The sequence below is a fragment of the Misgurnus anguillicaudatus genome, unplaced genomic scaffold, assembly GCF_027580225.2.
Source record: "Misgurnus anguillicaudatus unplaced genomic scaffold, ASM2758022v2 HiC_scaffold_33, whole genome shotgun sequence".
Taxonomy (NCBI): Eukaryota; Metazoa; Chordata; class Actinopteri; order Cypriniformes; family Cobitidae; genus Misgurnus; species Misgurnus anguillicaudatus.
Genome location: NW_027395283.1, coordinates 1,457,359 through 1,484,880, shown reverse-complemented (window position 1 = coordinate 1,484,880; position 27,522 = coordinate 1,457,359). Strand labels below are relative to the sequence as shown.

The following is a 27,522-nucleotide window of genomic DNA, read 5'->3' as shown; positions in this document are numbered from 1 at the left end:
CATTTTTTATGGTAACGTAAAGTTAATGATGCAGTTCTGTAGCAGTTGGTACACAATTATAAAGATCATCATCTAATTAAATGATTTACTCATCAAAAGTTTGTTTTCTGTCATTAATATAAATAAGGTCCAGCACTTTTACAGAAGTTTGTCATTAAGAAGTTTTAGAAACTTTGAACAAAAATTTAACAGCTGTATATTTGGGATGTACAAATATCAAGAATCAGAGTATGAATCTCAACCATGGTAACAGAGAAAATAGTAAAATGTTCCTTATCCATGCAGCAGTGCATGCTGGGAGTCCTAAATAAGATCTGTAATTTGCTGATACCCAGCATGCATTGCAGCATGAAGTTTTTCATTAATTGTCACCGCTGTTGAGATTCATTTTCTGATTCTTGATGTTTGTACGTCCCAAATGTACAGCGGTTAATTTTGTCCGTAGCTTCTAAAAATCCTTAATGACAAACTGTTGTGAGTGCTGAATCTCATTTAAATTATTGACAGAAAATAAACTTTAGATGAGTTAATCAATTAATTAGATGACAACCTTTACCATTATGTACCAACTGCTACAGAATTGCACTAACTTTACTGTAACAAATGTGTTTTATACACACAAAGTAATGCAACCAGAGAAAAACTAGCAAGCAAAAGTCAAGGGTCAAGGTTTCAACTAAAACAAACACTAATCACAATAATTATGACTTTAAATGAAACAAATCATCAACATCTAAACCTAATAAGTAAATCGTGTTTTCTACAGCAATATTTTTACAGAACATTCAGAAATAATGTTTTATACGTTTTAAAATAATAAAATGCAATGTTTCTCTATCATTTACACAACAAGCACATACAGTAAGTCTATAAAACAGTTGTTGTTTTAAACATTGTGTGAACATTAAAACATGACATTGTCATAACGTTTGAAATGGTAGAATGTAACATTCATCTAACGATCAGACAACCAACTTTCAAGGAAAGTTCTTAGAACTTTTCTCTGTTAGCTGAGAGTCAGACAACATCGTCCATTATGAACACAAACACTTGAGGAAATAAGATCATGTATTTAGTGTGAGTCATGAACTCAATACAGATTTATGAAGAAATCTTCATGTGGTTTAGGACATCTAACACTAATCGTCAGCTGCATGATGGATTTATTTGACATTTAAACACACAGTGTCTCAGTTACTGAGGGATTGAAAGAGGAACATTACATGAAAAAAGGAGGTTATATTTTTGTGGACAAACTTTGTAGTTTTGCATAATGTACATAAAGTCTCTGTTCTCTACAGGTTGAGTAAGTGTAATATCAGAGATGAAGGTTGTGTTGCTCTGATTTCAGCTCTGAGATCAAACCCATCACACCTGACACATCTGGATCTGTCTTACAATTATCTCACAAATTCAGGAGTGAAGCTGATCTCTGATGTACTGAAGAATCCTGACTGTAAACTGGAGAAACTGAGGTAAGATTGTGATCTGATGCTCAGACAGAAATCACATATAGATTATAGTGAGACTATATAGAGATCATAACATCTGTAATGGGTTTATAGACACTAGTCAACATCAGAAGTGGATCATAAAAGTAAATATTAGGGTGTTTTCAGACCTGTAGATCGATTGCTTTGTTTTAAAATCAGGGGTCAAACGGCTACAATGTTGCAATTTCATCTTGGTTCAGTTTGCATACACAAGGCAATATTTCCAAATGAATCAGACTTTGTTAATACATGTCATGTGTGTGAAAACTTTCCTTTAATTGATCAGAGTGCATCTGTTTATTTTCTGTGATTCCTCTTAAATTGTCCATATTTTATATGGTATAATTCATACAGCCCTTTTCTGTAGCAAAAAAAAGTGGCTGTATTACATTTTTGTAATTATTGCCCCATACCTCTACACAGTAGGTTAGATATGGCTGTATTAAAGAACAGTAAAGGGCAGAGGTGTGGACTCGAGTCATGTGACTTGGACTCAAGTCAGACTCGAGTCATGAATTTGATGACTTCAGACTCGACTCGACAAAATGTACAAAGACTTGCAACTCGACTTAGACTTGAACATCAATGACTCGTGACTTCACTTGGACTTGCGCCTTATGACTCGAGAAGACTTGCTACTTCACACGAAAACCTGGGGAATTTTTTTTCACACGGGCGCGCCGCTCTCAGTGAATCTGCATATGTGAAAAAATGTGCACAACCTGCATGCAGAGAGCACGCGCGCTGCCTGCACGACAGCCAATCACTGTAGTCCCACCTTGGTTTGGATGTTGGGACCGTACCGAGGGCAGAGGTGGAAAGTAACGAATTACATTTACTCACGTTACTGTAATTGAGTAGTTTTTTTGTGTATTTTTACTTTTTTGAGTAGTTTTTAAAATCTGTACTTTTACTTTTACTTAAGTATGTTTTATTTAAAGTATTGTACTTCGCTACATTTTAAATCATATCCGTTACTGAGTAAAAAAATATTTTAAAAAGCAAGGTGAAAAAGACGAGCAATGGATGTAAATGGAGGGGGGCCCAGGGGAACGCGCAAAAAGAACCATGGAGACGGACGAGACCGGCACGCGCTAATGCAGACCCGCCTCAGTTCAAATCTTATGAAAGAAACCCCTGGTCATATTTAAGCGACCACTTTCCACTGACGCGAAGCGAGTGTTTCATTTCTATGAAAGGTAGGATTCATGCTCTTAAGTACGAAATTGCACGACACGTTTTTAATACCATGCGCATTGTCTTCCAATGTCTAGCAGCTTTGCGTCAAGTTAAAGGCGGAGTCCACGATGTTTGAAAAACGCGTTGGAAAAGGAGACGGGCCGACTACCAAAACACACTTATAGCCAATCAAATCAAATCAAATGCCGGGTTGCGTATGTGTGGGGCGGGTCTATCAACAGAAGGTCCAGATTCTATTGGGGTAGGGGCGTGTTTGTTTGGGTGATTTCAAATATCAACATTGGCTTTCAAACATCGTGGACTCCGCCTTTAAACACAACTTCAAAACGTCCTCCAGAATGCGCAGGTCATTAGACATTGCAGAGAGAGAGAGAGAGAGAGAGAGAGAGAGAGAGAGAGAGAGAGAGAGAGAGAGAGAGAGAGAGAGAAGAATAAAGGTCATCAGGTACCCAGGTCAGGGAAGTAAGAAGATAATAAACGTGTCAAATGTATATAGACATGGCACTCATCTCATTATATGCTCATTTAAACTATATATAGTTTAATAAAATAATGTATGTTACCAGCAATACATCAATTACAACCTTACTAGTGATTGTATTTACAAGCTGCTGACCACCTTCAAAAGTGCATAACTCACATGTAAAAATCATTAAACAATTTCAGCCAATCTCATCTGGTCACCCTAATTGTAAAGATGTTCCTACAATTAAAAACAACCCCACTGCGCAAAGTGACGTCAGAATGACGTCTTTTTCATGTAATTTTTGGACGTCCGAATTCGGTACATAAAAGGGGTTGTTTTGTAACGCCAGGCGACGTCTTTTTTGCGACGTCTTCTGCACGTCTAAATGTTTACATCCGTAGGACCTCCGTGTAAGGAAAAAAGACATGAAAAAAGCGAAAAGAAATGATTGTCTCTGCACTTCACCCATCCATTGCAACACCGAACGCTTCAGTCATTTCCTGCCGGCCATGGGTTTCGAACCACCGATCTCTGGGTTACAAGCAAGTCTCGCTAACCACTCAGCCACACAGCCATATGTTAATTTTGTATATAAGTTGTTAGTATGGTCATATATTTTAATATAACGAACTACGCATTTAATTACAGATTTTTAATTGTACATTTAGATGAATTTGTATATAAATAAAGAAAGCAGAAAAAACAGTACTGTATAAAATAATATAGACTATTCGTAAGTATTAATCATGTTGGTACAATAGATAAACTAATAAGTTATATTATATAGATAGGAATAAGATAGTGAAAAAAAACAGGATTTAGCTGATAAGCTCAACGGAGCTCCGGGTTTGCGACTCCTCGTGTCTCTCTCAGCATCTCTCTCCTTATCACCTAAGCCTCCAACAAAGTGTTGATATGAGCTTTAAAGGAACAGTATGTAAGAAATTTATATAAATTAATCATAAAATGGCCATAATATGTCACTAGACATTAAGAAATCATTTTCATTTCAAATACTTATATCACTCACAACAGTGGTCTGGCCAGGATATTGTCATTTAAAAAGTGGAGTTGCAGCCCTCAACTGATGTTTATGTTGTAATTTTGTGTATTGGCCACTAGCTGTGTGATTGCAGTACCACTTTTAGCCACAAGTTTTGTGATTGCAATACCAGCCACAATCCTACATACTGTTCCTTTAACTACTTCGTACTCCAACGGAGGGATAACGCTGCTGTACAGGGGTGTCATCCAACAAAGGAATATGTGACAAAAGGTCAGTACACCCCAGATCTCCCTCGTCAGTGGAGAAAACGACTGATTTCTCCGTAGTAAAACCCTAACCTGGTTCTGTTCCTCTACTGACAACCCTGATAAGTCGATGGAACCAATCTGTTTCTCCCTACCGGACACGGCCTGAGAGCTAACTGTAGCGACCACGGGGCTGACCTCACTTACCCCTGCTGGCAGGCTAACAACAAGCACCCCTGTTAAGGTTCCCAAAGGCGTCCTAGGATACATCCAAACATCAGTAGTACCCATATTTACAACGGGAACGAAAACAGTTCCTCGACTTACCTGCACCAAAGAAGGTGAAATCAACAGTCCAGCGGGTAAGCCAGACTCTGAGGGCTCGAAGAGAACCGGACCACACAAAAATTGTTCTGCACAAGTTGCGGTGACAAACCGCAATGTACCACCTGGGATGCGCCACCTTTGCCGCACTCTAACCAGGGCTAATCCCGAACGGTCGACCCGAGACTGGGTGCTAACGGTGTGGCAATGCTGAAAAGCTTGAATTACGAAACTCTGTGCCTGTACTACAGAAGGTAACTTAAAAAAGGAGGGGCCATGCTGTCCAAAGAACTCCTGGTAGCACCGGCTGAGAACATTCATTCCCAGCACACCTGGCATCGCAGAGCTCCACATCTAATTCTACATATCCGATATAGGGAATGTCCAACCCAGCTGTAACCATTGACAAGACCGTAACCGATCCTGACCCCCTAACCCAAAATGGCGGACAAAACAACTCTCTTGAATCGTAGACACCATAGAACTGGTGTCGATCAAGCAGGGTATCTCTACCCCACCAATAAGGACATTTAGATGTGGACAAGACGACATTAATCGGGTCACTGCATTAGCACTCTGAAAGACACTAGAGCCAATTTTCTTCCCAACCGAGCTGTGGCTCTGCAGCCTGGCGGGGACTAGTTTTCCGGCTGCTGTCGAGCGCCAGGCTGCCTACGGTTGCGAGTGCGCCAATGGAAAAGGCTGAGAACAAAAGGGAACACGTTCCCCATCACACTCCCTGGCAAAATGGACAGGTTGTTGACACCATCTGCAAATCACGGAACCACCACGAGGAGGATTACTCAAATGGGATGGACGACTACGCGGGTGAAATAATGGACTATGCAAATGCAGTGAGGGACTATGTGAACGGGGAGGCTGCTGAACCGTGAAATCCCGCACCGAAGCAAGACTTTGAGTGAGCTGGGTCAATTGCGCTTGCTGCAATTGAAACATTTCCCGTAATTCAGTCAATTAATTTTTCTGCAAAAGCACCCCGCCATCTTGTGCAGCCCCACCCTGGACCCCATACTGAATTACTGGGATCGAAGGAACTGACTGACTGTGACTGCGTACCGCGTACGCCCCCCGCGTACTGCTCCCACCTAATAGCTTCCTTACGAACATCTAACAACTGGAAAGCAGGATGGCGCCGCACTTGCTGTTTAAGCTCCCGACTCAAATAACTATCTGCGACATGCTCGACAAATTGATCCCGCAAAACAACCTCATAATTTAGCATAGGGTATGGTGCCTGTTGCTTAACACGCTCCAAGAGCTGCATCAAAGCAAGGGAAAACTCCAAAAGAGTCTCCCCTTCTTGTTGCTTTCTAGATAAGAAAACCTCTTGTAAGGATACATATGACTGAGAACACCTATATAAATCACACAATGCGGAGATAAGTTTAGCTGGATCACCCCTTCCGACGGCCGAGCAATAACGGATCTTTTCTCGTGCCTACCCCTCTAAGTGGTCAAACAGGAACAATGATTGATCGGTAACAGAAAGATGACAAAGTTGCATACACGCTTATACCTCTTCAACCCATTCATCGATACCGATGCCAGTCTTACCTTAAACCTTGGGCATTTCCTATCCCAAGGTACAAAAAACAGCCTTTCGGGCAGAGTGGCACCCGTACCCTGGGTTGGAGGTACGGCAGTAGACGACCCAGTGACGTTAGGAGACGGGGCCTGGGGACTAGGCAACGCAAGGGCACGTTCCTCACATAATTTATTATCCGCTTTCAGCTGGGCCACTAATTCTCGTAACTCTTAGCAATTCGTCCTCCATAATAACAAATACTACTCACCACTCGTAGGGAGAAGCACTCCGAAGAAGGCCCAGTAAAACACAAAATGTCCGGTGCTGCTGTTTTGCCTCAAAAGAGAAACATACACACAAAAAAAACGAAGAAAACCAAACCCAACAAGAAAAAAAATTCTGATACCCAAGTCCTTGCTCAGCAAAGGTATCCGATACGCCAAAATGTAGCGGAGCGGTGCGCTTCAAACACTGTAAACACTCCACTGCGGCCGGCCTAAACCCCAAAAGGGTAATAGAGCGGTCAGGTGGACAGTGAATACGTCTATCAAAGGTCAAAGATGCAAATAACCAGACCCCAAAGGGCTAAATTGCGACTACGCCACCCCTGAATATGTCAGGGGAACAATCCCAAAGGACACAGGTTCGTTACCAGGAGGGGAGCAAGGAACAAGGGACCAGAATAATAGAAAAATATATTAAACTTTTATTTAACATAAAACCTTTAACACAGCACATATATGATCAATGGTCGCTCTTAAAATAACACACAATTGTACAAGACACACCCAACTGGGAATGGATCGCCACTTAAAATGAAAAGGAGATAACACCTAGCTGCACAGACATACCGTTTGTAACCCCAAAATCATGCACACGGCACACAGGTGAAAATCATCAGGTAAGCACAGCACACAGTGTAAGAAACACACACAAAATGAAATAAGAAGTTACCTCCCTCCAGAAGGATGACCCACCCCATACAGATAACCCAAAACAAAATAACAATAAAACAGAAAACACTCAACCTTTAATTATCAAAGAAAATAAACTCTTAAATAGCAGACATCAAACAAAAGAAAACAAAAAGAACAAAAACTACACATTAACCAAAACAACTCGAAAAAAAAAATCAAAAAGAAGTCCCGTTACAACGGGGATGGAAACCTACTGCACCAAATGGGAAGTACATGCATCTGTGTTCTCGTAAAGAGACAATACGTTCACTACCATATGCTCTTGAACACAATACCCCACTAATAAGGGTGCTTACAAGGCCAGCACCCTGCCTCAGTACACTCGTAGCGGTGTTAATTTGTAACAAAAGGTAAATGACTGCCCATAAGTTCTTTCTTTCCTATTCCTATTCGGCCCACTGTTATATACGAATATACAATGGTGGTTCACAATAAACGCTAGCAATGCGAGAGGTACAGTTCAGATAATAATTAAACCCAAAATGAGGCACATACAAATGGTGATCACTGAGAGCAGAATGACCTGATGCTGGTCATATGACACAGGTAAATTCCATTATTAAGCGACTCAATATCATACACATAATCAGGAAGAATTCACATAGACAGCATTACCCTGGCAGATACAAACGCTGGCAGAAAAAGGTGAAACCCATTACCTCGAGTCGAAGTAACGGTGGCCCGAAAAGCTTTTCCCTGAGGCGGGTAACGGTAACTTTGTCCATAAACGAACGACACGTAAAGTCTTCCTTGATAAACACACACACACACGGGCCAGGAGTCGTACACAGCAGCTAGCCTGCCGTAGGCAAAACGGCAATTAAATTGCCATTGGCAACGCAGTAAACAGCTCGCCGTCAGCAAACAAACTGAGTTGTGGTGAGCAAAAATTCGTAAAGTTTCCCACCCAGGCAAAACAGCAGCGCCGTCACACACTCGGGCCAAAACCCTCTCTGTTTCCAGACGGTAATCGGAAAGGCCAGATCAATAAAATTAATAATTAAGAAACTGGCGCATAACCAACCAAAACAATACGTACCGAAAGTTTGCGGAAATGACCCACTAACAAGAACGTCCTCGCTTGAATGGCTTGTTCACAGTTCACAAACGAACACCAAACCACACTGAAATGGTGCAGCACGTAAATTTCAGTACACCAGCTCATATGAAACGACAAATAAAGCGCACATACCTGAGGTAGCAGACAGCCCACGCCAACAACCAGTTAGCTAAATGGTCCTATTGTCAAACAGAGTAACATGACCAAGCGCACCCATAAAGTTACCAAAAGATCAACACACCATGCGAACGCACATACCTAGACAGAAACCATGAATCGGGTTCCACAAGAGGGCGGTGCCAAAGATGACGCATCACCAGGCAGTTGCGTGTTTCAGCTCCTCCAGCTTCCACATTGAGCTCCTCTACAACCTCCAGGATGTTCGGAACAACTTGCTCCTCCTTCTAGATCCTGTGATCTAGTCCTGCATCACCAGGTAGCCCCAAAACCTGCCTTTTATATAATCCTCATCCCATCACGTGACTTAACAAACCAATGCCCTTCCTGGCTCTGCTACAATCACTATAGTTAAGTCATGCTTGATTTTCTTAAGGACAATTCATCTCATGTGCATTACATCTCATGGTGCTTTCATTCTTCACTCATTCATGTCAGTACAGTCTGCACACAAGCGACATCTCGTTGACTTTGATTGTATTGCATTAAATGAGTAATTCTGGACCAAACCCGAACTCAACAGCATTATTTAATACATTTATAAACGGATGATTTTATATCAAACCCATATGACTTATATTAGTTAAACAAAAGAAGAGTAATTTTTAGTTTAATTATTGTTAATGCTGATGTGCTCTTTGTTTCATGCAGTGACCGTAAATATATTGACGCACATTAATAATTAAGTCTCGTTTGTAAATTAAATCTGTTAAATTATTTGTAATCAGATGTTTAATGTTTGTTTACTGTCAGCAGAGAGAGAAACACCTCAAACACTTCCTCATACAATAGTGACGTCACAGATGAAAGCGAAAGTAAATTGTTTCGTGTTTACCTTCCGCCATTTTGAACAGGTAGAGTTGATTTCTTCACATATCGATGATCAAAGTGATTAATATAACATCTATAAACAGCTTTACATGTATTTTTGTGTGTGTAGTTGATGTAACATTTGGAGGATTTTGAGAAAGTGAATCCAGTCAGATTGTGATGACAGCGAGTGTTCAGGTGTGTTCAGGTGAGATGAGACGCTTTTCACTTCCTCATTCATAGTTTCTTTAAAGGACAGATTCACTCTTTTAAATTCAATCATTTCTTATCTTAAAATTACTGTCAACAAGTTGCCCTTTCAACAGTCGAGGAAAACATTAAGAGACTCCAACATTATTTTCAGTTTTCTGAATTTACTGTTTATAGGTTTTTGTTTAATTAAAATCATCATTTAGTCTATTGTAACTTTTTAATAATGTTAAACATTTATTTGCAGAAAAATTAAACAAAATGGTCAAAATAACAAAAAGATGCAATGTTTTTAGGTCTTGAATACAATTAAATCAAGATGACATTCCTTTTTAAACAACACAACAGTAATGTTTTCACTTGTATTTCAGGAAGAGTTTAAAGATCATCTTTCATGTTTCCTGCTATGAGCTCAGTCTTTTACATTGTTGTTCAGGTGAGGTCAGACACTTTTTACTTCTTCATTTATAGTTTCTTTAAATATTTATTCATTTATGTTTGATTGTTTCTTATCTTAATATTAGCGTTATGTATTGAATGTTAACTTAATTCTCAATTTAATTTTTGTTAATGTTGTGTTGATGTAATGTTTTGTAGTTTATAGTTTTAAGTTTATTTTGTGTCTGAATGTTATTTTCATTCAGTATCAGTTGTGGAGATCAGATTGATCAGATTCACCTCTGCAGCTCCATCATGGATCAAACACAAACATCAAAAGATTTTTCTCCAGGATGCAGGTACTTTATATAAACACTTTATTTTGTAACATTTATATTATAGGAAAATACTTATGTTGTGTTTTTTTTTTCACAATCATTGAAAACACATTAGTAATGTAATTTAAAGTATTAAATCTGTTGTGTGTTATAGTTCAGATCATCAGAAGAGATCAGATTCAGAGTTCAGCTGTGTGTCTATGAAGAGTGATGGGTCTATGAATCAGCCAATAACATTTAAGAGTAAAGAGACAAGGCCTGAACACAGGTATATGTGCAAGCACTGTAAAATGTATAATATTTGTATTAAAATAATGTAAATGATTAGATCACATGAAAGTTGTATTAGTAAGTTACATTCATAGCAGTGTAAAAACTGTAGGGGTAATAAAGTAATGTAAAAAATCTCACTTATATTAAAGTGTAAAGTGATTCTTGATTCTCATTCTTGCCATTCAGACGAATTATAACAGAATCTGACTGTCAGAGGAGGAAGATTGAGCAATCTGAGAATCAACTACAAGACTTCAGTGAAAACACGAGTCTCAGGTAAATCATAGGATTTTATTTTGTTTAGTAGATGCGCATTAGTAGATTTTATTTTGCCTAATTTAAACATTTTACATTAATGTGTTTTGTGTCTTATGGTGCAAACATAATTTTTTGCTCTACACATTTTACTCTTACAGGTATTTGTGTAATAATCTGATATATTCCTTTTTAATATACAGCCATGACTCTAATCTTGCTGAAGTCCTGAACACATTCAGATCAAATCTGAGGAAGAAGTTTGAGTGTTTATATGAGGTAACATCAAATAAGAGAAACCCAACACTACTGAATGAGATCTACACAGAGCTCTACATCACAGAGAGTGGAAGTGGAGAGATCAGTAATAAACATGAGATGAGACAGATTGAGAGACAATCCAGAAGAACAACAGCAGAGGAGACACCAATCAAATGTAATGACATCTTTAAACCTTTACCTGAACAAGACAAACACATCAGAAGTGTGCTGACAAAGGGAGTCGCTGGCATTGGAAAAACAGTCTCTGTACAGAAGTTCATTCTGGACTGGGCTGAAGAGAAAGAGAATCAGGACATCCACCTCATATTTCCACTTCCTTTCAGAGAGATCAATTTGATGAAAGACAAAACACTCAGTTTTTTAGATCTTCTTCATCTTTTCTTCCCAGAGACAAAAGAAATGGAAATCTTCAGTGATGAATATAAAGTGTTGTTCATCTTTGATGGTTTGGATGAGTGTCGTCTGTCTCTGGATTTTCACAGCAGTGTGAGGTTGTGTGATGTAAGTGAATCAACCTCAGTGGACGTGATGCTGACAAACCTCATTAAGGGGAATCTGTTTCCCTCTGCTCTCATCTGGATCACCGCCAGACCAGCAGCAGCTGATCTCATCCCCTCTGAGTGTGTTGATCGAGTCACAGAGGTACGAGGCTTCACTGATCCACAGAAGGAGGAATACTTCAGGAAGAGAATCAGTGATAAGAGTCTGTCTGATCAAATCATCTCACACCTGAAGTCATCCAGGAGTCTCTACATCATGTGTCACATCCCAGTCTTCTGCTGGATTTCAGTCACTGTTCTAGAGAGAATGTTGAGTGAAGCAGAGAGTCGAGAGATCCCCAAGACTCTCACTCAAATGTACACACACTTCCTGATCATTCAGACAAACATCAAACATCAGAAGGACTATGAGAAGAAAGTGAACGATGAAGAGATGATCTTCAAACTGGGGAAACTGGCTTTTGAGCAGCTTGTGAAAGGCAATCTGATCTTCTATGATAAAGACCTGAGAGAGTCTGGTATTGATGTAGCAGAAGCATCAGTGTACTCAGGATTGTGTACTCAGATCTTCAGAGAGGAGTTTGGTTTGTATCAGGGGAAAGTTTACTGCTTTGTTCATCTCAGCATCCAGGAACATCTAGCAGCTCTTTATGCTCACATCTCCTTCACAAACAACAACAGAAATGTGTTTGATCAAAATATCGAAATAAAATACAAATCATTTAACGAGTATTTATTCATCAGTTTGCATCATCGAGCTGTAGATGAATCTTTACAGAGTAAGAATGGACATCTGGATCTTTTCCTGCGTTTTCTTCTGGGTTTTTCACTCGAGTCCAATCAGATTCTCTTACAGGATCTACTAACACAGATGAGAAGATGCTCCTACAAGAAAGAGAAAACTGTTAAGTACATTAAACAGAAGATGAATAAGAAACTGTCTACAGAAAAATCCATCAATCTGATTCACTGTCTGAATGAACTGGGTGATGATTCACTGCTGCAGGAGATTCAACATTATGTGAGATCTTCATCAGTAGGATGGACCAAACTCTCCTCTTCACAGTGGGCAGCTTTAGTTTTTGTGTTGTTGACATCTGAGCAGCATTTGGATGAACTTAATCTAAAACCATTTATTGGAGATAAAAATACAGCAAACGAACTTCTTGTGAGACTGCAGCCTGTGATTAAAGAAACCAAAAAACTACAGTAAGTAAAACTAACAACAATCACATGACTGTTTGCATATTAAAGCAACACTATGTAGTTTTCCATGTAATATTGGCTTACGGCTCCCTATGAGCGAAAAGCGCAACAGTGCCTGGTATCAGACACTCTTCTGCGGGTAGGGGAGGGCGGGGCTGTGTTCTCCGAGCCGATCACGTGACTTACGATTGTGGCTTAGGAGACATTATTTAAAGGTCGAAAAAAATAGTGTTGCTTTAATACAATTATTCTAATTATTTTATGATTTTATTTTGAATTCTTATATCTTTTCAAACAAAAGTCATTTTCCTAATGTTGTTAATAAATCAGCAGTCAATCTCAAAAGCAGAACGTTTAGGGGTGATTTCTCAAACAGACAGGGCTTAAGTCAACATGTAGTTACATAAAACAGCTGCAATGATGTTAGGCGTGCAGAAGGAGATGACTAAGACTCAGAGAATGAATCAAAACTTTAATTATAAAACTAGAAATCAACAGACAGGCAACAAAACAAACTAAATACAACAGAGAACAGACATCAATGGGGAAAACAGAGAGAGTTTATATGTGTGATGATGATGATAATGCTGGCAGGTGAAGATGATGACAAATATGAAACAGATGAGGGAGCGTTGAGGATGATGGGTAAATTAGTCCAGAAGTAACTTGTGAAAACGGGCAAAGTGCAGGATTGGTAGGAAGTAACTACTGACAGATCTTTATGATGTTTTATTAACAAAGTTCGGGAGGAACACGTCAAATAAAATACCTAAGTGACTTCAGCTGTTTTCAATCAGTAGTCAATAGCACCAGCCGCTTACATCAGTAATCATACACCCAATCAGCTCGAAAGCATACCATATATAAATCACAGTTGAACTCACTGAAAATCCTTCGTATCTTTCAGAATCCCTCCTCCACCCCGTCTCCTCTCACATTGAATGGGGTTCCAAGTTATTTCCTTAAGAGGGGAGGGGATACTCTGTGTTTCAGGCTCATTCCCTGCTCAGAGCCCTCTCCCCGGACAGCACGCCAAATACGTTTACTAATTTAATTCTTTTAACTTATTTGTAAGTGTGAACTTGTGAAAAATATATCAGTTCCATTGTTTGTCACAAGATGCCAGTAATGTTTTTGTGAAGTGTGTATTTAAAAACTACTTCAATCTCCTAAATAACTAAAGTCTAATCCTGGCTTTATCTAAACTTTGTCTGGGAAACCACCCCCTAGTGTCAATATACAGAAGCTTTTTTACTGTAAAACCTCACATATAATTTCACTCAATAAAAGATTTTTGATTCACTTTTAAAAAATCTTACCTTTAACTTTTATATTTAATACCATACAAATCACACAAACACTATGGGGTAGTTTCCCGGACATGGTTTAGATTAATCCAAGACTAGGCCTTAGTTATATTAGGACATTCAAGTAGTTTTTACAAACATACCTTACAAAAAACAATACTGGTGTACATCTTGAGATAAAACAATGGCACTGATATATGATAACATATGACAGGGCAAGTTGTTTTTAAATTAAGGCAGCTCAAACATGCATATAAGTCTGGGACTAGGATTAACCCTGTCCAGGAAACCGACCCTACATGGCGAGTTTTAAAACATGGTTTCTTTGAGGTTTAACCTCTGATTACAACTATTAAACTGAGATGTTTATATGAGTGAACAATTAGAAATTCATTATTTGTTTCTTACAGTTTTCAGTTCATGTTCTGTGAGTGTGTTTATCATTTACATTATTACAGGTTGAGGAGTTGTGATATCACAGATGAAGGTTTTGTTGCTCTGACTTCAGCTCTGAGATCAAACCCATCACACCTGACACATCTGGATCTGTCTAATAATAAACCAAGAGATTCAGGAGTGAAGCTGATCTCTGATGTACTAAAGAATCCTGATTGTAAACTGGAGATACTGGAGTAAGATCATTTCTCTGATAGTCACACATGTACTTGGGTTTAGTTAAACATAAACTGTATGAAAAAGAACCACACACTAAAATGTAAAGGAATGAGAGATCTAGGCTGCGTTCCGCGAAACCTTCTTAGCTCTACGTCGTTCTTAAGTTGTACCTTAAGCTGTACCTTATCGTTAATACGCGTTTCCCGAAACGTTCTTAGTTACATATCCCTTCTGTAAGTCATTAGTTCGGAAGGTTGGTCTCTTAGCTATACCTTATCCCACTTGACTCCGCTAGGGGCCATCACTGTGATAAAAGCTTACATTGCAGTCTATATAACGAAATATTTGTAAAAAAAATACACTCTGTGTTCAATTAGGCAAATATTTTTATGTTTAAAGAATAAAACATTCACATAATTAGAAATCATTACACTGATGGTTGTTTTATTATGTTTCCCAAAGAAACATCAGCTTCGAACTATTAAGTGCTACAGACTTAAGAAACTATTTAAAAATATATATTTTGGGTGGAGGAGTTGGTGAAACTATGGCAGCTATACAGCGAATCTAACTATTTCATTTCTGCATTTCATATCCGTTAAATCTTTAGTCTACTGACTAGTATTTTAGCTGCAAATAAATAAATCAGATAAAAATCGCATGACACGGAAGCACATTCATCACAAAATCATAATTGTTGATTTTTCTAATTATGATTATTAATGTTAATTCGACTTTGCATCTAAGTTTTTTAATGTTATAACTTTGAGGCAACTGCATTCAAAATAAACTGCTCTACTTGATTATTATTTGTATAGTCTCCTAAGGTCAAAAATGTTTCCACGTAAAAAATAATCAAAGCTAAAATCTAAAGCAATCATAATATATATTTTTATATGTTATAATTGAGGTAGACAGGCAGGCTCCAGAAATGCGTCCATTAAGCTTTATCCACATTGTAACCACGCTGCTTGCGCATACAGTGTCCAAGCACAATAAACGCGTGAACTAATGAACAACAACAGTTTGTTTTTATAAAGTTTAAGTGTAATGCACAGCCAAGCTAGGTGACTTGCATGACCCACTTTATTCCCTTGTGCAACGCGCACTTATTGGGAACCCCTAATATAAAGTATCCTTTAAAGTGAAGGAATAGCGGATGCATTGGAGCAGTTTATGCATGATAAGTTTGGAAATGAAGTTAGGGTTTTGCACGGGTTTGATATAAAATAAAAGGTTGAATTTAGTTTGCAATTTGAAATATTTTTACAAGATATTCCTAATAAATTTAACTTGAACTATTTCTGAAATGTTTCTTTAATAAAGTACATCGCTATCTCATAAAGCAGCAAAACCTATTACATAAAGTGAATAATTGATTGTTGAGCAAGTGATATCAACCTATTCAGCACCATCGCCACGGACAGCACCTGGTAACGTCGTACGTAAGAAAGTACCTTAAGAATCCCGCTAAGGTACAGTTCGGGACACACCTTTAAAAGGTATACCTGTAGTTAAGGTTTAACTTAAGAGTCTTTGTGGCGCGCTAAAAGACAGTGTTATTGGGAAACGCAGCCCTGGGCCCGGTTCCCCGATAACGCTCACTCTTAGCACGCTAAGAAGGCTCAAAAAGATATATCTTAGCAAAGTTGTTTATGTTCCTAAGTGTGTTCCCCGAAGTGTCTCTTAGGAAGCTTCTTAACACGCTGCCTCTAAGTACGACGTAACAGTGGCGCTGTCCCAAGTAAAGGTGCTGAATTATTTGCGATCGATCGCTCAGGGATCGATTTTCCACTTCACGTGAAGGTGCATTACGGCTTAAGAAAGACAACATGCTCTATACAAATGGAACATTACTCAAATTATTCCAGTAACATTTATTTTAACATAGTTTAACATAGTTTAAGACGAACCGGGTATTCCTCGCTAATCATCCACGTTAAACATGGGTTTAACGACTTTAAAAAAATATTTAATACCCTTTTATACTAATGGTAATGTACTACGATCAGAATTGATTGGCAAGCAGCTGCAGTTACTTCTGTTTAATGCGGTATTGCTGGCCATTGTTTAATGTTTTCAATAAAAAGCAATATCTACAATGAACAGAGAGAGAGAGAGAGAGAGAGAGAGAGAGAGAGAGAGAGAGAGAGAGAGAGAGAGAGAGAGAGAGAGAGAATTAGATACAGAATTATGGTCTGAGAAGATCCAGCAGCTCCATAATGGGTTGTCTTGGGAGGCAATTTTTTTTATTTAGCCACGTCAGGCAAAATGTCATAAGTGTTGCCGAATAATAAAATTGTCATGGACTAAACGGTTACGCGGCCGGTGTCGAAGTCTGTTCCCCCTGTGTTTCCCTTTAGTTTAGTCTTTTTATCGCGTTTTTATCACATTATATGTTTATTCTTTATATACATTGAAAGTTTTAATGGCTACTGAGATGTATATGTGTGCATTTATGTAATGTATCTTGACTGTTCTTGATTGTAAGTCAATTATTTTTACAGTATGAATCATATTATATGTATAATATATATTTATTATGTTTGGAAACATAACAGTTTTAAAACAAACAGTAGAAAAAAAAGAGCTATATGTTAAAAGACATAAAACTGTCAAATATGAAATATTTAATAAATTGTGTAATAGAATACATGATATTATTGCTTTTTAGTATAACCAATTGAAATCTTTGATCTTTCTAAATAAATTATAAATATAACGTGATGAAAACGCTATAAACATAGAGGGAACAGACTTCAATGAGGAACAAACACCGGTGCCGTCTTTGATTCATTAGTTCTGATACCAAATAAAGCCAACTGCATAAATAGTCCTCTATCCATTGCAAACATATTTTATAATAAGTCTTAAAAATGTCCATAACATAAAATCATTGTCAGCATACCATAGTTTGACTTGTACTGCGCTGCACTGATTTCTAAAGACTGCGGCGATTGCGTTTTGCGCTCAAACAACGCTAAGAGAGAGCTTACGAATGGTCCAGACCAACCTTACGAAAGTGTGACTTACAGAAGATATACTTAGCGTACGAACGTTTTGGGAACCGTGCCATAGAGTTAAGAGAGAGGTTAAGGAATAGGTTAAGAACTACTTAGCGATAAGAACGTTTTGGGGAACCGGGCCCTGATCAGTAAGCAGATACATAAGCAGTCTCATGAATAATTCTCATGAATGAGCAGGGCCAGACGTAATCTGCTGACTTTTTTGCTTTTCTGAGGAATTCTGCGAAATAATTTTAAATGTTTTTAGAAGATATTAGAGAATTTAAGCTATAAATATTACAAAATTGCATCTAAAATAATTACTTTTTAAAAGGCTTACAATGAAAATGAATACACCAAACCAATGAGTCCTCTGAATTACACTGGACCAACATGAACCAGATAAAGTGCATGTCAAGATAGAATTATAGTTTGTATATAAAATGACGTATATTATAGTTTATAGTGTTATATATTATAGCAGGATAAAAAAGCTTGTGTTAATACGTTCTCATTATGAATTAAGCACGTATGAAGATAATTTTTACAACGCAATTTAAACTTTATATTAAACATAACAACTAAGAGCATTCGTCTTGTAAACGGATTTGAAATGATCATGTGCTGAGTGCTGACTGTCGCGTCACATAAACGACAGAGACAAGATCTGCTTAACTCAGCTGTAAGTTTTATTTATTCTCAAATAATGTTCTGCCAACATAAAAAGTGTCCAGTTTTTTTATTTTCTAAGAACGTTTCTGGATTGTCTGAACGTTAGATGAATGTTAGATTCTACCATTTTCAAACGTTATGAGAATGTCATGTTTTAATGTTCACATAGTGTTCAAAACAACAACTGTTTTCTTTATTGACTTTTTTGCTAGTTATGTAAATGATAGGAAAACATTGCATTTTATTATTTCAAAACTGTTTAAAATAATAATAATAATAATATTCTAAAACATTATTCTGAATGTTCTGTAAAAATGTTGCTGTAGAAAACACAATTCACTTATAAGGTTTAGATGTTGATGATTTGTTTCATTTAAAGTCACCATTATTGTGATCAGGGCCGGATTAAGATAAGGGCTAGGTGGGGCTGAAGCCCCAGGGCCCGCGGGAATAGGGGGCCCGTGATTGGCTGGAGGAAATGAGATTGTCAAGTCATAGGTGGTTGATTTGTGTATAATAAAATAACAAGAAGTTATTGGAAAATGTGAGTGAATGATATAATTCACCGTCCAATCAAATTAACTCTACAATTTGCGCCACGTCGTTGGGAAACGCCTCTTTTCGTTATGCTTTCATGTAGAATATTGTTGGTCTATACAACGCTCGCTGGAGCAATAGTTACGCCCCTCTCTTGCAGTCCGCAGACAGACCCATCTCTGCTGGAGTTCAAAAATGATGAAAAAAAGTGATAGTGGTTCACAAAAAAAGGAAAACAAGCGTAACCCCCTGCGTCTTCCCAGATCCGCGTGTTTTATACGTAGAAGCAGCTGAAGTTAATGAGTTAAGCACTATTTGGATGATAATTTTAGTGTTTCCCATACATTATTTGTGGCGCGCCCCCACAGAATCAACACTGGCCGCCACGAATAGATTTTTCATGATTACAATTTAAATTTTTATTTTAATATTTAAAACGGCTTCATTCACTGTTGTTAGGGCTCAGCGGCGCCTCTCTCGTGCGCGCACGCTCTCTGCTGTGTGCGGCACCTCGACAGTGCTTTCATATGAGTGAAACAATTAAAAGTTGGCGATGTTTTCCATGTACGATCCTTCATGTACTTGTATTTTCACGTAAACGTCAACAGATGTTACTAACAGAGAAGACGGCTGAGTTTATAGCAGTGTTTTCCCACACACACATCGGCTCTCTGTGTGCGAGCTCTCTCCCTCCCTATGGTGTGGTGCGTCCGTTTGGTGAGACGCGCATGCGATCCGCGGAGGCTTGCGTTGCGGACCAAAGCGCGAGCATAAACAAAGCTTCCGGGTTAGGGCGCGCGCGTTCTGTTGTTCTGTGTAACAGTGTCTTCTTTCATATTTTTGAATTTGCGCTAAATTGTCTGCGCTATACGCGATCTAAAATCCAACTATCACTTGCATTTTAAATTAAAAGCGCTCATAAACACAACAAGATAAGAAGAGCATCAGTAAAGCTCTGCACTGCATGAGACACACAGGTAATGTAGCCAAAATCACCTCGTATATCAGCTCTTAATAAACTCAATAAACTCTTCTAAAATAACAATTATAGCATTATGTAATTGTAAAATGCAGTGTAAATGAGGGTGATGTTATTGAACATCACTAAATTATTCATGGTTAAAGGAATAGTCCAGATAATTTACTCACCACCATGTCATCCAAAATGTTGATATCTTTCTCTGTTCAGTCGAGAAGAAATTATGTTTTTTGAGGAAAACATTGCAGGATTTTTCTCATTTTAATGGACTTTAATAGAGCCCAACACTTAATACTTAACTCAACATTGGAAAGTTGTATGTCAAATGATACTAATTAATGTCTTTGTGTCAGTTTATTGTTTAGAATGGTCTGCAAATGTGCGTTTCATATACAGTCTTGTTCAAAATAATAGCAGTACAATGTGACTAACAAGAATAATCAAGGTTTTTAGTATATTATTTTATTGCTACGTGGCAAACAAGTTACCAGTAGGTTCAGTAGATTCTCAGAAAACAAATGAGACCCAGCATTCATGATATGCACGCTCTTAAGGCTGTGCAATTGGGCAATTAGTTGAATTAGTTGAAAGGGGTGTGTTCAAAAAAATAGCAGTGTGGCATTCAATCACTGAGGTCATCAATTTTGTGAAGAAACAGGTGTGAATCAGGTGGCCCCTATTTAAGGATGAAGCCAACACTTGTTGAACATGCATTTGAAAGCTGAGGAAAATGGGTCGTTCAAGACATTGTTCAGAAGAACAGCGTACTTTGATTAAAAAGTTGATTGGAGACGGGAAAACCTATAAAGAGGTGCAAAAAATGATAGGCTGTTCAGCTAAAATGATCTCCAATGCCTTAAAATGGAGAGCAAAACCAGAGAGACGTGGAAGAAAACGGAAAACTGGATAGAAGAATAACCAGAATGGCAAAGGCTCAGCCAATGATCACCTCCAGGATGATCAAAGACAGTCTGGAGTTACCTGTAAGTACTGTGACAGTTAGAAGACGTCTGTGTGAAGCTAATCTATTTTCAAGAATCCCCCGCAAAGTCCCTCTGTTAAAAAAAAGGCATGTGCAGAAGAGGTTACAATTTGCCAAAGAACACATCAACTGGCCTAAAGAGAAATGGAGGAACATTTTGTGGACTGATGAGAGTAAAATTGTTCTTTTTGGGTCCAAGGGCCACAGGCAGTTTGTGAGACGACCCCCAAACTCTGAATTCAAGCCACAGTACACAGTGAAGACAGTGAAGCATGGAGGTGCAAGCATCATGATATGGGCATGTTTCTCCTACTATGGTGTTGGGCCTATTTATCGCATACCAGGGATCATGGATCAGTTTGCATATGTTAAAATACTTGAAGAGGTCATGTTGCCCTATGCTGAAGAGGACATGCCCTTTAATTGTTTGTTTCAACAAGACAATGACCCAAAACACACTAGTAAATGGGCAAAGTCTTGGTTCCAAACCAACAAAATTAATGTTATGGAGTGGCCAGCCCAATCTCCAGACCTTAATCCAATTGAGAACTTGTGGGGTGATATGAAAAATGCTGTTTCTGAAGCAAAACCAAGAAATCTGAATGAATTGTGGAATGTTGTTAAAGAATCATGGAGTGGAATAACAGCTGAGAGGTGCCACAAGTTGGTTGACTCCATGCCACATAGATGTCAAGCAGTTTTAAAAAACTGTGGTCATACAACTAAATATTAGTTTAGTGATTCACAGGATAAAAAAAAAATTTGTACAAAATAGTTTTGAGTTTGTACAGTCAAAGGTAGACACTGCTATTTTTTTGAACACACCCCTTTCAACTAATACCCCAATTGCACAGCCTTAAGAGCGTGCATATCATGAATGCTGGGTCTTGTTTGTTTTCTGAGAATCTACTGAACCTACTGGTAACTTGTTTGCCACGTAGCAATAAAAAATATACTAAAAACCTTGATTATTCTGGTTAGTCACATTGTACTGCTATTATTTTGAACAAGACTGTATGTAACACGTGACCTCCCTACATCACTATGCATTTACGTGAGGTCGCGCTGGACCGGTCCTAGACGAAAAGTTGTGGTTTAAAAGTGCATATTTTTTATTTTTCTTGTCAAAAATGACAATCGTTTCGCTAGATAAGACCCTTATGCCTCGTTTGGGATCGTTTATAGTCCTTTGAAACTCCGTTGAAAAACACTGTTAAGTGTTGAGTTAAGTATTAAGTGTTGGGCCCTATTAAAGTCCGTTAAAATGAGAAAAATCCTGCAATATTTTCCTCAAAAAATATAATTTCTTCTCGACTGAACAAAGAAAGACATCAACATTTTGGATGACATGGTGATGAGTAAATTATCTGGATTTTTCTTTTAAGAAAATTGACTATTCCTTAAAGTACTTATTGAGGAAGTATGACTGAAGTATGAGTAATGTTTTTGCTGATTTTGGCAACCTTTATGTTTTTGAGTTCATATCTGGAGTAAATGTACATGGGGTACAAATTTTTTACCAATAAAATGTTCCCAAAATCTGTGCAGAGGGTTACTGTATTAAATAGCCTGGAATATTTAGTGTGCAAAAATAATAATAATAACTAATGATAAAGAAAACATTAATTAAATTCATTGATTAATAACTAAAAAATATGTATTGCGGTAGAAGACTGGCTTGGCAATCAGATGAAAGGGGGCCATTGGTGTTGCTATAGCCCCAGGGCCCAAAGTCCTATTAATCCGGGCCTGATTGTGATTAGTATTTGTTTTAGTTGGACTCTTGACCCTTGGCTTTTTTTTCTTTCTCTGGTTGCATTACTTTGTGTGTATAAAACACATTTGTTACAGTGATGTAAACTTAGTGCAATTCTGTAGCAGTTGGTACATAATGGTAAAGATTGTGTTCTAATTAATTGATTAACTCATCAAAAGTTTATTTTCTGTCAATAATGTAAATGAGATCCAGCACTCACAACAGTTTGTCATTAAGGATTTTTAGAAGCTATAGACAAAAATTAACTGCTGTACATTTGGGACGTACAAACATCAAGGGCCCTATTTTAATCATCTAAGCGCATTGTCTAAAGCGCACAGCGCATGGTCTAAATGGGCGTGTCCGAATCCACTTTTGCTAATTTAACGACGGGAAAAATGTTTTGTGCACCGAGCGCATAGTCGGAAAGGTTTGGTCCTTTTTTTTTATTAGTAATGGGAGTATTTTGGGCGTAACGTGCAATAAACCAATGAGAGTCTCAGCTCTCATCCCCTTTAAAAGCCAGTTGCGCTGGCGCTATGTCTAAAAAAAACTAAGCGGAGGAAGAAGATCCCCAGATTAAGATTAATGTTAAATAATTGTGTTGTTTTTCACTTGTATTAAAATTGTTATTTTTTTAATAAAACCTTTAAAACCCGTTTTCTTTTAGTCATGGAAGTAAAAAAGCAGGCTTTTAATTGCTTTAAATGTATGGCTATCCAATATCATCAACAAATAATTGACAAGTATGTAAGAAAAAGTTTGTACTCTAAAAATACTTTATTTGTAACAAACAGGAGATAAAGAATATACAAACGGCTCTCTGCACGTTTCAGCACTGGGACAGCGTCAGTTTTTTTAAGCATTACTTAAAAATGTTTCTCATCCCACCATATCCACAGGTACAGAGTCATCATATACAATAAATCCGTGAGGTAGCATTAAAAAAAGACATTTAAAAACAGATGCATTTGTTTAAAGCAGGGGTCTCCAACCCTTTTATGAGCAAGGGCTACCACAATGGATAAAACAATCTGGAGGGCTACTTTTTGATATAGTCTACTTAAAACTTTTTTGTTTTACTTGTTTATTTTATTTTATTTGACTTGTTTATATGTTTTAGTATTGTTTAAAATTTTAACATACGTAAACCAAGCCAAGTTAATATAAAAAAATATGTAATGAATAAATATTACAGTTGAGACTATTAATACCACGTTGGTGACCCCTGGTTTAAAGCAAAGCATTTTTTTTACTTACCAGGCTGCAGGTGAAGCAGCTCTTTGTGCCTTCTAACGTCTCATAATCGGTCCTCATTGATGTCCAAGAGACTCAATAATAATCTTTTACATTCAATCCTTTAATCTTTCATATTTAAAAGCGTTTTTGTGCTGCTGCGCATTCATTATGTGATCAGCAAACCCGCGTTGTCGTCCCGTTTAGGCGCATATTACTTATGCGCTCTTTAAATAACAAAAAACATATTGCCCATTGACTTTAGAAATTAGACCAGGTTTTTGTTGGTCAATGGCGTAGACTATTTTAGTTGCCTCAAAATAGCAACGCGCCAACAATGCGCCTGAACACACCTTGTTTTCAGACCAGAACGCCCATGGGCGCAACATTGGGCACAAATGCATTTGCTATTTAAACATCGCGGCGCTAAACATGAAAATGATAATTGCGCAGGGTGGAAACTAGCAAAAGACACTTGCATCGCGCATTGAGCTGCATTGCGCCGGGTGTAAGATAGAGCCCCAAGAATCAGAGTATAAATCTCAACAACGGTGACAATTAAATGAAAAACTTCATGCTGCAATGCATGCTGGGTATCAGCAAATTAAAGATCTTATTTAGGACTCCCAGCATGCACTGCGGCATGGATAATGAACTTTTTACTATTTTCTTTGTTACCATGGTTGAGATTCATACTCTGATTCTTGATGTTTGTACGTCCCAAATATACAGCTGTTTAATTTTTGTCCAAAGTTTCTAAAACTTCTTAATGACAAACTGTTGTGAGTGCTGGATCTCATTTACATTAATGACAGAAAACAAACTTTTGATGAGTAAATCAATTAATTAGATGATGATCTTTATCATTATGTACCAACAACCACAGAACTGCACCATTAACTTTACATTACCATAACAAATGTGTTTTATACACACAAAGTTAACACAACCAGAGAATAATTAAGCAAAAAGTCAAGGGTCAAGAGTCCAACTAAAACAAACAATGATCACCAACATGGTGACTTTAAAAAAAAAACAAATAAACAACATCTAAACCTAATTAGTGAATTGTGTTTTCTACAGAAATATTTTTACAGAACATTCAGAAATAATGTTTTATACGTTTTAAAATAATAAAATGCAATGTTTCTCTATCATGTACATAACAAGCAAAAAGTCAATAAAGAATGTTTTAAACATTGTGTGAACATTAAAACATGAAATTGCCATAAAGTTTGAAAATGGTAGAATGTAACATTCATCTAACGTTCAGACAACCCAGAAACATTCTTAGAACGTCAAGAAGACTGGACACTTTTTATGTTGGCAAAACGTTTTTGGGAACTTTCAGGGAAGGTTCTTGGAATATATTGTCCATTATGAACACAAACACTTGAGGAAATAAGATCATGTATTCAATCAAAACCTTATTGTAAAGTCTTACATTATTCAATACATACAACTTTTAATTTCTATTTCAACACATTTTGTTGTCAAAAGCATACAGTACAAATGTTCAAACCTGTAAGGAAAAGACATGTTAGTTATAATTAGTTATGATTCATTTCAATTTCCTTTACAACGTGCAACAAAACTCCTCTGTTAAAATGTCAGAAAATGTAGTTTGGTGTTTCTTTGGTGAAATCTTTGCTGATATTATTGTGTATGAAGAGCTTTTCTCCTTGTTGTGTTGTTTTTATAAAGATGATTAAAAACATTGATCCATCATTGACACTGACACACACATTAATAATGTTTTTATAGATTGAGTGAAATTGATCTTTAAACACTGTAACATCTTTAAATGTAAGATCAGAGTTCCCTTTCAGTCGGTCACTACCACGTCACGTTGTGACCGACGAATTGGGAACCGCTCTGTAGCGACCTACGAGAAACTATAAAAACGATGCAGCTGTGTCCGGCCGGTGTCGCTTCCTCCTGGCAGGACCAGCCTACTCTCCCCTCACGAGCTTGTAAGCATTCGTCTGCTCTAACCGGCTTACAAAGCCTGTGGGGAGGCAGCTTCAGCCCTGCATGCCATGGCATTGCTGCAGGTTCACCAGGCTAAGGCTCTGAGGGACCTGCACGCGGGAGGTCACGATTCGGCAGAGTTCTTCAAGCTCCGTGCGGCTACTGATCTGGTGCTTCGTGCAACCAAGGTCACCGCACGTGCTGTCGGTCGTGCAAGATCCACCCTGGTGGTACAGGAACGCCATCTCTGGCTGTGCCTGGCGAACTTGAAGGACGCTGATAAAGCCCGGCTCTTGAATGCTCCGGTTTCCCAGGCCGGCCTGTTCGGCGAGACGGTCGAGGAGTTTGCGCAGCAATTCTACACGGCCAAGAAGCAGACTGAAGCCATCACCAACATTATGCCACGTCGGAAGCGTCCTGCGCCTGCCCCGTCCACGTCGGCGCCTCAGACTGCCCCTCGCCGAGGGCGTCCTGCTGCGTCCGCCCTGTTCCTCCCCGGGGACCTTCTAAGAAGCGAGCAACCGGTCGTCAGCAGTGCGCCCCGCCTGCTCAGTCCACTTCAAAGGGTGGAAAGCGTAGATCGAAGCGGCCCTGAGATAGGCGACCTGGAGATGGAGAGGATTGCTCTTCGGGATGGTGAAGGCACCACTCCCCCCACCGGAGGAGGGCTGGTTGGGGAATCCTTGGTTTCTTTTTGTTTCTGTACTGCCAACTTTTCAGTCGGCACCCACTCGGAGACACAAGCGGGCTCATAATCCCCCCTCGTTCTCGACTCATCAGAGGAGCGTGAGAGTGACGCACCGGCACATAACCCCTTTGCGCTCTCCGACTTCTCAGAGGTACGTAGGAGACGGTTGCGAGCTCATAAACCATCATTTTCCTCCTTTGCCAGAGGGTGCATCGAGTGGCATGAGGTGTCTTCAGCAGAGTCTCTCCTGCTCAACCACTCACCAGTGGACTTAGTTGAGTGTTACCACACACAACACTGCTGCTGGTGCGGCCGAAACGCACACACCGGCGATCACCTCCGCTGCGTGCGCCGCGAGTACACCGATCGTGCCATTAGTCCCCCTCGCAAGGTGTCTGGGGGAGTGGGAACAGCTTCCCAGCCCATCGCTTTGGCCCGTCTCGGCTATGCAATCCAATTTTCCCTTTATTTATTGTACCCAAGAAAAGCGGCGGCTTGCGACCGATCCTGGACCTGCATTCGCTGAACCGTGCACTTCACAGAATGCCGTTCAAGATGCTGACGCCCAAACGCATATTTCCATGCATTTGTCCAAACGATTGGTTTGCATCTATCGACCTGAAGGACACGTACTTTCACGTATCGATTCTCCCCCGGCACAGGCCGTTTCTCCGCTTTGCATTCGAGGGGAGAGCATATCAGTACAAAGTCCTCCCATTCGGGCTCTCTCTCTCTCCCCGCTTATTTACCAAAGTAGTGGAGGGGGCTCTAAAACCCCTGAGAGAGAAAGCTGTGCGCATTCTCGCGTATCTAGATGATTGGCTCATAATAGCTCAAACATGTTCATAATAGCTCAAACTGACGCTTTGCGATCACAGAGACTAAAACTCTAAAACACCTCGCTCGTTTGGGTCTTCGGGTCAACTGGGAAAAGAGCAAGCTTTGCCCCGTGCAGAGAATCTTTTTTCTCAGTATGGAACTGGACTTGGTTGATTTAACAGCTCGTCTAACAGAAGCGCGTGTCGATT

The 27,522-nt window shown here is 38.8% G+C and overlaps 1 protein-coding gene across 1 annotated transcript in view; it reads left to right on the top strand.

Moving 5' to 3' along the window:
• The first annotated feature begins 9,432 nt into the window (after positions 1-9,432).
• LOC129437249 (NLR family CARD domain-containing protein 3-like) overlaps positions 9,433-27,522 on the top strand; it is a 135,396-nt gene continuing 117,306 nt past the window's right edge. The window contains exons 1-7 of the mRNA XM_073865865.1: positions 9,433-9,512; positions 9,886-9,950; positions 10,159-10,251; positions 10,385-10,498; positions 10,690-10,779; positions 10,962-12,749; positions 14,512-14,685. Of these exons, the coding sequence (XP_073721966.1) occupies positions 10,208-10,251; positions 10,385-10,498; positions 10,690-10,779; positions 10,962-12,749; positions 14,512-14,685 (2,210 nt within the window). The 5' untranslated portion in view covers positions 9,433-9,512; positions 9,886-9,950; positions 10,159-10,207. The remainder of the gene's footprint in view (positions 9,513-9,885; positions 9,951-10,158; positions 10,252-10,384; positions 10,499-10,689; positions 10,780-10,961; positions 12,750-14,511; positions 14,686-27,522) is intronic.